This window comes from Colobus angolensis, unplaced genomic scaffold (genome assembly GCF_000951035.1).
Source record: "Colobus angolensis palliatus isolate OR3802 unplaced genomic scaffold, Cang.pa_1.0 Scaffold155, whole genome shotgun sequence".
Classification (NCBI taxonomy): Eukaryota; Metazoa; Chordata; class Mammalia; order Primates; family Cercopithecidae; genus Colobus; species Colobus angolensis.
Window position 1 is genome coordinate 4,483,115 of NW_012114655.1, and position 10,865 is coordinate 4,493,979.

General features: G+C 38.5%; 1 protein-coding gene across 1 annotated transcript in view; it reads left to right on the plus strand.

The window, feature by feature from the left end:
- The window catches only part of CEP192 (centrosomal protein 192kDa), a 144,529-nt gene that overhangs the window by 60,345 nt on the left and 73,319 nt on the right, over positions 1-10,865 (plus strand). The window contains 4 exon segments of the mRNA XM_011936637.1: positions 1,017-1,081; positions 2,147-2,356; positions 4,988-5,114; positions 6,373-6,503. Coding sequence (XP_011792027.1) covers positions 1,017-1,081; positions 2,147-2,356; positions 4,988-5,114; positions 6,373-6,503 — 533 coding nt within the window.

The following is a 10,865-nucleotide window of genomic DNA, read 5'->3' on the forward strand; positions in this document are numbered from 1 at the left end:
CCCCAGCCTGTGCAACAGAGCCAGACCTTGTCTCAAAAAAAAAAAAGTTTTTTTTTTTTTTTTTTTTGTGATAAGAAATGGTCACTTAACAAGGTGAAGAACTAGCACTGTTCTGACGGGTAGGAAGCCTCAGCAGTCTTTGGTGCTCTGCTTTTCCTGAACGGAAATATCCTGTGTCTGCTTTTCTTTTGTCTTAGGTTGTGAATGTGGGATACAGTCTAGGTTCCCAAAGGAGCAGTGTGGGCAGAGGCCAGGCAGAAGCCCAGAGTGCTGCGGCCAGGCAGTCTCGCATCTGGCTGGCGGACATTTCACCAGCACATTTAAAGTTCTTGGCAATTCTGATGCCTCAAGCAGGGTCTTGGGTCTCCTACTTTGCTACGAATCCACCACTCCCAGTTGTGTTTCTGGCCCTGGCCCTCTTTGCCCATTTGCCCCATCCCCCTGAGGCGTTTTAGTGATGGTCTTCGGCCTGGGGTTGAGGGTGCTTAGGCTGGTGTTCCTTTCCCAGGGGGAACTGAGGTACTCGGCAGGCACCTTGAGGCAGACATTAGGGGACTCCTAGTCTTTGTCCAGACCGGGGTTTCCTGGGATGGGGGGCACGCGGGTCCTGGGGCACCCTTGCAGCCATCTTCATGACAAGCTTATAGAGGGCTTATCAGTCTGATGACTCCCGATGAAATTCCACCAGCATTCATGGACGAGTGCCTCAGTGCAAGAGTGCCTAACTCTCCAAAGCAAAAATTAATTTTAGAAAGAAAAAGCTTTCATCGTAAAGCCCCTGAGTAAACTGGGGTAAGTTAGTGACAAAACCAGCTACAGCAAGGTGTTCTTTAGCAAAAGTTTGACAACCGTAGACTTCAGCATTTAATACCGATGCATCAATCATGAGTGCAAGCTTTTACATACTTGTTACAACTTTATTTCCTTAGTATTTCATTTTCCTAACTTGTATCTGTATGCTAGTGTTTGTTTAGGTATTAGTGTAATTTATTTATATAAACGTATTCTTTTTTAAGCTGAAGCATTTGATTTGATTGCACAAGATGAAGAAGAATTTAATAAAGAGCATCAATTTATACAGGTTTGTAATTATTTGTTTTATCTAAAATTTAAAATTTTTCCTGTATTAATGTAAGTGTAGGCAAAATGTTCATTTCTTTCTGAATATACAGTTAGCATAGAGTTATTTCATATTTTTCTTGTGGCTAGACGACTTCTGCTTTTTCCCTCATACTCTAAATTATTAATTGGAGATCATTGACATGCTGAAATGTATCTTTAATTCACTTAAAATTGCTTTAATGGCATTAATGGATATTTTGATACTTTATGTTTATTTTTTGAGACAGGGGCTTGCTGTGTCACCCAGGCTGGAGTGCAGTGGTGATCGCAGTTCACTGCAGCCTCAAGCTTTTGGGCTCAAGTGATCCTCCTGCATCAGCCTCCTGTGTAGCTGGGATTGCAGGCATGCACTACCACACCTAGCTATTTTTTTATTGTTTATTTTTTGTAGCAATGAAGTCTTGCTACGTTGCCTAGACTGGTCTCGAACTCCTGGGTTCAAGCAATCCTTCCATCTTGGCCTCCCAAAGTGCTGGGATTAAAGGTGTGAGCCACTGTACTGGGCTGTATATCTATAGTTTTAAAAATACGTTTTAAAGTGAGGCAGTCCTACCTCCTGTTTGTTTTTTATGAAGATTCTTATTTATGACAATCTTATTTCAATCTTATTTTGAAGATTCAAAATTTATGACAGTGTTTGATGAAGCAATAGATGAAGATAACATTCTTATTATTTTTCAGATGGGGTCTCGTCATGTTGCTCAGGCTGGTCTTGAACTCCTGGGCTAACACAAGTCTCCCATCTTGGCTTCCCAGGTAGCTGGGATTACAGGAAAGCTCTGTCATGAGCAACTCAAGATCGTGTGTATTACTACTCAGGTGTTCAAAAATACTCATTGTCCTCTACTGGACTTCATTAGCTGTGGTAGCTGATTATGCTTCAGTTTGTCCAATTTTTTTTTGTCTAGTTTTTAAAAAATTACTTTTTAAATTTTCTTGGTAAGACTTTTTTAGTTTTTGTATATTAGGACAACAGAAAAGTGACTTGCAGGGGAAAGAAACGAAACAATAACTTTCTCCCTAGGAAGAAAACATAGATGCTCATAATACTTCGGTTGCACTGGGCGATACGTCCTGGGGAGCTACAATTAATTACAGTCTGTTGAGGAAATCACATAGCACATCAGATTTGGATAAAGATGATGCCAGTTATTTACGTCTATCTTTAGGAGAGTTCTTTGCTCAAAGATCTGAAGCGCTTGGTTGCCTTGGTGGTGGTAACAATGTGAAAAGAGTAAGTATGGAATCTGCTGGGAGTGCTCACAGCCACCAGATTGTAGATTTTGAGTATTATGATGGCAGAGTGACTTTAAAATAGAGATAGAACAGGATGGGACAGAAGAGTGGTAAAAAACTTAGGTTTCATCATCAGTCAGACCTTTACTGCAGTTCTAGCTCTGTCTTTTAGCTAGTTCTAGGACACTAAACAGTTTAACTCCTCTGTGCCTTCATTTCCCATTAACAGCACAGTTTTATCGGGCTTTGTAAGATTTAAATGTGATGGTTCATGTAAAGCATTTAGCGCTAGGCCAGCGTTTGGTAAGTATTTAATAGTTGTTCATTGCTATTCTTATTGTTGGTTGGTGTAAAGAATTCTAAAACTGATTTTCAAAAACTATTGTCTAAAGAGATGTTTTGAAATATAGAAGTGTTTTGATTTAATTAAATGTAATGCATGTACATTTAAAAAGACACAAGTTATTCAGGTAGTGATAAGTCCTGTAAAGCATGAGTGAGGAGAAGGAGCTACTTTAGCTGTGCTGGTCAGGTTGACGTTTGGGGGAGGACATTGAGTTGGCATCTCAGTGATTAAAGGAGGCAGCAGGCCGGGCGCAGTGGCTCACGACTGTAATCCCAGCACTTTGGGAAGCTGAGGTGGGCAGATCACTTGAGGTCAGGAGTTTAAGACCAACCTGGCCAACATGGTGAAACCCGTCTCTACCAAAAATATAAAAAATTAGCCGGATGTGGTGGTGCGTGGCTGTAATCCCAGCTACTCGGGAGGGGCTGAGGTAGGAGAATCGCTTGAACCTGGAGGGTGGAGAGTTGCAGTGAGTCGAGATCACACCACTGCATTCCAGTCTGGGCAACATAACCAGACTCCATCTAAAAAAAAAAAAAAAAAATAAAAAAAAAAAAAAAAGTGTTTTTTTTTGTAAGAAGAATTAAGACTTCTCCCTCCTTTAGTGACCTGGCCTTTGTCTGTGCGCAGGCCTGGAGGCAGGAACCAGGGTGGTATACTGGAGGGGTGGAAAGCAGGCAGGCAGAGCTGCTCTGAGGAGCAGGGTGGGAGGCTGTGAAGGGAGAATGGCAGATGACTCCAAGGGCCAGATCATGAGGGCTTCTAGTAGGAGGGGCTTTTATCTCAGATGAACTGGGGGGAAGTGCTTAGAGGCCCAGGACAACTTGGTTGTGGTGCTGGCCCATCTCCAGGTGCAGCAGGCTCTCGCCATATGTCAGGTGCCCAGGCACTGAGAGTCAGCAAAAGACAGAAGACGGAAAGAAGCAGGCAAATGCTTAGGAAATGGGAGAGACGTGATGAAGGCTGGGGACAAGGATGACCTAGTAGAAGCAGAGAAAAGGACAGTAATTCAAGATTTATTCTATAGAGTCAAATAATTTGTTGATAAATTCCACAGAGGGAATTAGGGTTATTGGAGGGAGTGTTTATCAAAACTGGATTTCATTAAGGGTATGATTTTGAAATAATAGATGTAGTGTTAGAAGTCACAGCTGGTTCATAGAACTTTGAAATTGAACTGTGGTCTTGCTCAGTGCAGTGAATTGAAAAATGAAAATAAATACTTTAGAAAGGTAGATTTTTCTGCGTGGATTGATTGTGACTTTGAGATTATGACAGAAGTTGAAGAGTAACTGAATTCCTTGTTAATCAAATTATAGTAAGGAAAGATAAGATGGACAGAGCACTGGATTGTGAAAAAAATTGATCTATGATTTGGAATTTTTGTTTTGGTATAAGTAGTGAAGTTTTATTTGCATTCAAGTTACTGAATCAAGGGAAGAAATTCCCAAGTGAAGACCAATAAAAAATTGAGTGCATTTAATGAGTTCACACTTTAGTTCTGTCACGTGACTGCCGTGTAAGAAAGCCAAGTGGAAACTGCTTACTCTTCAGCAAGCTCCTTGAATGCAAACCTTCCAGAAACTTTCATGCAAGTTGGTAGGAGCGTCCCTAATCCTAATACACGTTTTTCAAGGATGTGTTTATTCTATAAAAGAAAGTACATTTGTATTGTAATTTCCAGGAAGCAGGAGTTTTTATCTTTTTTCTCATTAATGTGTCACTGATGATTAAACAGTGCCTAACACATAATAGGTGTTCAGTAATAATTATTGGAGGAATAAAGTATCATTTCTGTGTTGTTTTTTTGAGACAGAGTCTCCTCTGTTGCCCAGGCTAGAGTTCAGTGGCTTGATCTCAGCTTACCACAACCTCTGGTGCCTCGGTCTCCTGAGTACCTGGGACTGCAGGCGTGCACCACCATCCCCAGCCAGTTTTTATAGTTTTAATAGAGATGAAGTTTTGCCAAGTTGGCCAGGCTGGTCTTGAACTCGTGGCCTCCCAAAGTGCTAGGATTACAGGTGTGAGCCAATGTGCTCGGCCTCATTTCTGTGTTGTTTTAATTTGACAATATGAGTTCTAATGATTAAAAGGTAGCTAGTATTAAGGAAATGAAAGGTTCTACCTGGACCTTTGAAGGTCATCTCTAGTAATTTGAGGTTAAGTGGGAAGAACAGTTTTTTGATGTCATTTAGTTGTGTTACCACTATTAGATAAAATAGTCTAGAATTTCTCAAAGCAGTTGAAAATCAAAGAAATAATTTACATTTAATTATTTTGTAGCCGTCATTTGGCTATTTTATTAGATCACCAGAGAAGAGAGAACCTGTTGCCTTAATAAGAAAATCTGATGTATCAAGAGGTAATTTGGAAAAAGAAATGACTCATCTTAACCATGATCTATATTCAGGTAATGGATTCAAAGCAGGGGCCTTTTGGAATCTTTTTTTTTCTTAAATGTGTAACTTAGGGGTTAAATGTGTGACCATGTTCTTTATGAGTGAAAATGTATATAACACTTTGTAGTTTCTCAGTGTTGGTTATAGATTTGATTCATATGTAACCCCATATATCCTTTTCAATCTAAAGGGGAAACAAGTCAGCCAAAATCTACCTAAATTTGTAAAAACCACAGTAAATGAAATAATTTCAAATGGGCTAATGTTGGATGTTGAATTATTGAATTAATTAATTGTAGATGTATTTATTATTTAGGTTGACTTTTAAAGAGATGTTTTGAGATTTAGACTGTGATAATCTATGATAAATTTTTATGATGAATATCTATAATATTTTTAATCAGATGTTCTTGGTCAACTTAGAATTATCAAGCAGCTACTTTTTGTTAGTACAATGTCTTGTGCTACATATCATATAAAGTTGTATAAGAGAAGCTCCATTCCCTAAAGAGCCTGTATTCCAGTAGGGAAGTTGGGACAGAGGGTCCGTGTATACAAAGTCAGTTCATTTTCCATTTCTCTAAAGATGCACTCACTTACTTCTTTCTTTCTTTTCTTCTCTCTTTTTTTTTTTTTTAAAGTCTCTCTTTTTTTTTTTTTTGGAGACAGAGTCTTTCTCTGTCACGCTGTGGCGTGATCTTGGCTCACTGCAATCTCCACCTCCTGGGTCAAGCGATTCTCCCACCTCAGCCTCCCGAGTAGCTGGGATCACAGGCTCACGCCACCACGCCCAGATAATTTTTTGTATTCTTGGTAGAGACAGGGTTTCACCATGTTGGCCAGGCTGGTCTCAAACTCCTGACCTCAAGTGATCTGCCCACCTCAGACTCCCAAAGTGCCGGGATCACAGGCGTGAGCAATTGCACCCGACCAAGTAGTGCTCAGTTTTAAATTCAACTTATTGTATGTTTGTGAAATGTTTAAAGCTGAAAAATATTAAATGAGTTTATATGTGCATTTGCAAGGGAGATATTAAAATTCACAATCCTCCTTCAAAGTTTGGACTCTGCAGCATCGAGCCAAATTAACTATGTTGTTGTTCTCTGTCCAAGTGACTATACATTTAAACTGTTTTAGTGAAGGCAGCTGACATTTGGGGTACAAAGACATCTTCCTTGGTAATTAGTCGTTTTGCCTGATCCTTATTCCACAGACTGTGTTTGCCAAATAGTATATACTTATAAGTTGAATATTATATATTTCCTGCAGGAGATTTAAATGAGCAGTCCCGGGCACAGCTAAGTGAAGGATCAATTACACTTCAGGTTGAAGCAGTGGAGTGTACTTCACAAGTGGATGAAAATGATGTGACGTTAATGGCTGATAAAGGCAAAACAGAGGTAGCTGAAGCCTTTCGTAAGGAAATCTAAGATTGTCTTGTTGTAGTTCTTATATAGTATCAAGACGAGATCACCTGTGAAAAATATATGCTGTTTAGCATGTTTTCTTCCCTGGCTTCAAATTTCTTGCAAGTGTCTTTTAAATTTTTATTTTGAAGTTTTTGTTGTGATATAATATACACACAGATGAGTTTATAAAACAGATTTGTAGTCAATGAATGAATGATCACAAGGCGTACATTTGTGTACACGTCAGATCAAGAAAGAACATTGCCAACAGCCCAGAAACAAGTTTTTTTGCCGCCTCCAGTTACCTGAGCTTTAACCCTGTATTAATTTTACCTGATTCTGACCTTCACGTAAAAGAAACCATGTGGCATGTATTCCTTTTCTTTGACTTTTTTCACCTCACCTTACATTTGTTAGATGAGTATAGTAGAAACTTATTTTTATTACTGTATGGTATTCTGTTATATGAATATTCTGTTGCTTTTATATCCATTTGTGAACATTTGCGATATTTCCACTGCTGGACAATTATAAAACAATGCTCCATGGACAGTCTAGTACCTGGGAAGTGTGCACACATTCATGTAAGTTGTGTGTGTATGTTGTGGGGTTTGCATAACTTCACTTCAGTGGTTTTGACAGTTTTCCAGAGCGGTTGTACCATATAGATTTGTTCAAGAGTGTGTGCTTCCTGTCACTGCACATCCTCGCCAGCACGTGGCTTTACTCGTTATTCTGGTGGGTGCACAGTGGGTCCTTCTTGTCTTCATGTGCATTTCTCTGATTACTAATAAAGCTGGTTCTTGCTCATGTTTGCTGGTCATTTGGAGGCTTATTTTGTGAAGTGCCTGTCCAAGTCTGTTGCTCATTTTTCCAATGGACAGTTTGTTTGATTTGATTTGTAGGTGTTCTTTACATTGGATAGGAGCCTTTTGTCAGTTAGGAGTGTTCCATGTGTCTTCTCCCAGTCTGTGGCTTGCCTTTTCACATTTTTAATGGTATTTTTATTTGTTGATTAGGCAGTGCTTTCATTATTTCTCTTATGTGCTAACTTTGTCATAAATCAAATTCCATGACATTGTTGGTATATTTCTAGGGTCTCTGTTGTGCTTCTTTGGTCTGTTTATCTTGTGTCAAGATGACACTTGAATATTGTAACTTTATTATAATAAGTCTTGATATCTGGAAGAGTAAATCCTCTCGTATTTTTCTTTAAAAGTATCTTGGCTATTCTTGACCCTTTACATTTCCAGGTGTGCTTTACAGTCACGTGGTCAGCTTCTACACACCAACCACTAACCACCAACAACCCTGTTGGACTTTTTTGGGGATTAAATTTAATTTATGGAACAGTAAAATTGACATCTTTATAATACTGAGTTTTCTAATCCATGAAATTTACATATTACTTGTTGTATTTTATGAGTTTTGTGCAGATTTTTCACGTCGTCTTGTTAGATTTCTTCCCAAGTTGTTGAAACTTTTATTTTTTTATTTTTATTTTTATTTTTTTTGAGACGGAGTCTCGCTCTGTGGCCCGGGCTGGAGTGCAGTGGCTGGATCTCAGCTCACTGCAAGCTCCGCCTTCCGGGTTCACGCCATTCTCCTGCCTCAGCCTCCGGAGTAGCTGGGATTACAGGCGCCCGCCACCTCGCCCGGCTAGTTTTTTTTTAATATTTTTTAGTAGAGACGGGGTTTCACCGTGTTAGCCAGGATGGTCTCGATCTCCTGACCTCGTGATCCGCCCGTCTCGGCCTCCCAAAGTGCTGGGATTACAGGCTTGAGCCACCGCGCCCGGCCTGAAACTTTTATTTTTAATTTTTGTGGGTATATAGTAGATGTATATATTTATGGGGTACACGAGATGTTTTGGTACAGGCATGCAATGCGTAATAATCACATCATGGTAAGTGGGGTATCCATCCCCTCGAGCATTTATCCTCTGTGTTATGAGCAATACAATTATATACTCTCAGTTATTTTTAAATGTACAATTATTTTGACCCTGTTGTGCTATCAAATGAAACATTATTTTAATATTATGTTTCTTAACTTTATTTTCTGTTTGTTTTGGCTAAACAAATACACAATTGTATTTGTTTTTTAAATATACTCACCTTATATCCAGCACATTTACTTATTAACTCTAATTATCAACTCTTTGGATTTCCTATATATATAGTTATTCATCTGAGAATAGAAGTTTTATTTCTTCATTTTTAATTTTTATACCTTTGTTTCTTTGTCTTGCCTTCCTTGACTGGATGGACCTCAGAACAGTGTTGATGTCATGATGTTGGGTTGCCCTGATTCAGTGGGAACTCTTTTTTGGTGTTTCATCTTTAAATTTGATGCATGCTGTAAGGTTTTTGTTTTGTTTTGTTTTAAGTTACTGGATCAACAAAGTGGTCTTCTTTGTTCACTAGTTTTTTGTTCTGTTTTGGTGTCAGATGCTTTTCTGGATCTGTTAAGAAGAACTTGCGCTTGCTCTGTTTTGTTGATGTGATGAATTTTATCAAATGGTTTTTGAATATTAAACTATTCTTTTATACTTGGAATAAACCTCACTAGGGTTGTAATGTGTTATCTTTTGATATATCATTGGATTGGGTGTGCTAATAGTTTGCTTAGAATTTTGCATTTTTGTGAGTGAGATGATTGACTTTTCATATAATATTCTTGTCTGGTTTTGCTATCTTGGTTTTACTGGTCTCATTTTTTCTGTTTTCAGGAAGAGGTTTTGTAAGGTTGGTGCTTTTTAAAAGATTTTGGTAGAATACATTAGTGAAATCACTTGAGTCTGGTATATTCTTTTTTATGTATTTTTGTTTTTTGAGACGCAGTCTTGCTTTGTCGCCCAGGCTGGAGTCCAGTGGCATGATCTCGGCTCGCTGCAAGCTCCGCCTCCCACGTTCACGCCATTCTCCTGCCTCAGCCTCCCGAGTAGCTGGGACTACAGGCGCCCACCACCACTCCCAGCTAATTTTTTGTGTTTTTAGTAGAGACGGGGTTTCACCGTGTTAACCAGGATGGTCTCGATCTCCTGACCTTGTGATCCATCCGCCTCGGCCTCCCAAAGTGCTGGGATTACAGGCGTGAGCTACCACGCCCAGCCGAGTCTGGTATATTCTTTATCTAATGCCTTTAATTGCAGATTCAGTTTTCTTTCATAGTTGTAGTACTATTCTGATGTTTTAATTTTTTTATGTCAGTTTTAGTAAATTGTAGTTTTCTAGAGATTGTAATCTTCCTCTACACTTGAAAATTTATTTTACTATCATGCTGACCATAATATCCTCTTGTGATTAATATTTTAGGTTGTTAAGCTATGTCTCTTTTGTTATTTCTATAATTGACTGTTTCGCCTCTCTTTTTCTTAGTCTCACCAGATACTTTCAGTTTTGTTAATTTGTCAGTTTTATTTATTCTCAATTTTGTTTGTCTTTCTATTTCATATTTTCTGGTCTTCATTTCTTTCCTTCTACTTTCTATGGATTAAATGTGTTGTTTTTCTGACTTTTTGAGATGGATGTCTAGTGTGCTTATTTTTCTGCCTTCCTGCTTTTTCAGTGGTGTAAGTGCATCAGATGCGTGTAGGAGATTTTCTAATTTTTGAAATAATTGATTTTAGATCAAATGTACTGTGGTCAGAGAATGTTTAGTTTTAGACCTTTGAAATTTGTTTAAGTATGATAGATAGCTCAGCATTTGTTCAGTTTTTGGAATTATTTTCTGTACACTTTAGGGAATGTCTGTTACGTGACTTAATGTCTGTCTCACTTAGGTGAGATTGATTTAAATCGGGATGCTCAAGCTGCCTGCATTCTTAAAATTATTGTGCTATTCTTTTAAAATCTCCCACCATGATTGTGGGTTTGTTCATTAATCATTAGAGGTATATCAACATTTGCTTTAAACATTTGAAGCTGTATTTTTAGGTGCATACAAATTGCGCATAAAATTTGTTGCATTTTCTTCATAAAATTGTTTTGGTGCATAAAAATTATTGTTGCTGACAAATCAAATCCTTTATTGAGCATGTCTCCCTCAGGGTGTAGTAAGGCGTTTTTCCTAAATCTAGTCTGAGATTAACAATGTCCATACCAGCTTTCTTTGGTTAGTGTTAGCATGTTGTATTTTTTGCCATTATTTTACTTTTAATCTTTCTGTGTCCTTATATTTCAGATGTTACAGGGACATACTGTTGGATTTTGTTTTTCAACAAGTCTGGCAGTCTGTATTAGGCTGTTTCTTGCATTGCTATCAAGAAATACCCTAGACTGGGTAATTTATAAAGAAAAGAGATTTAGGCCGGGCGCGGTGGCTCAAGCCTGTAATCCCAGCACTTTGGGA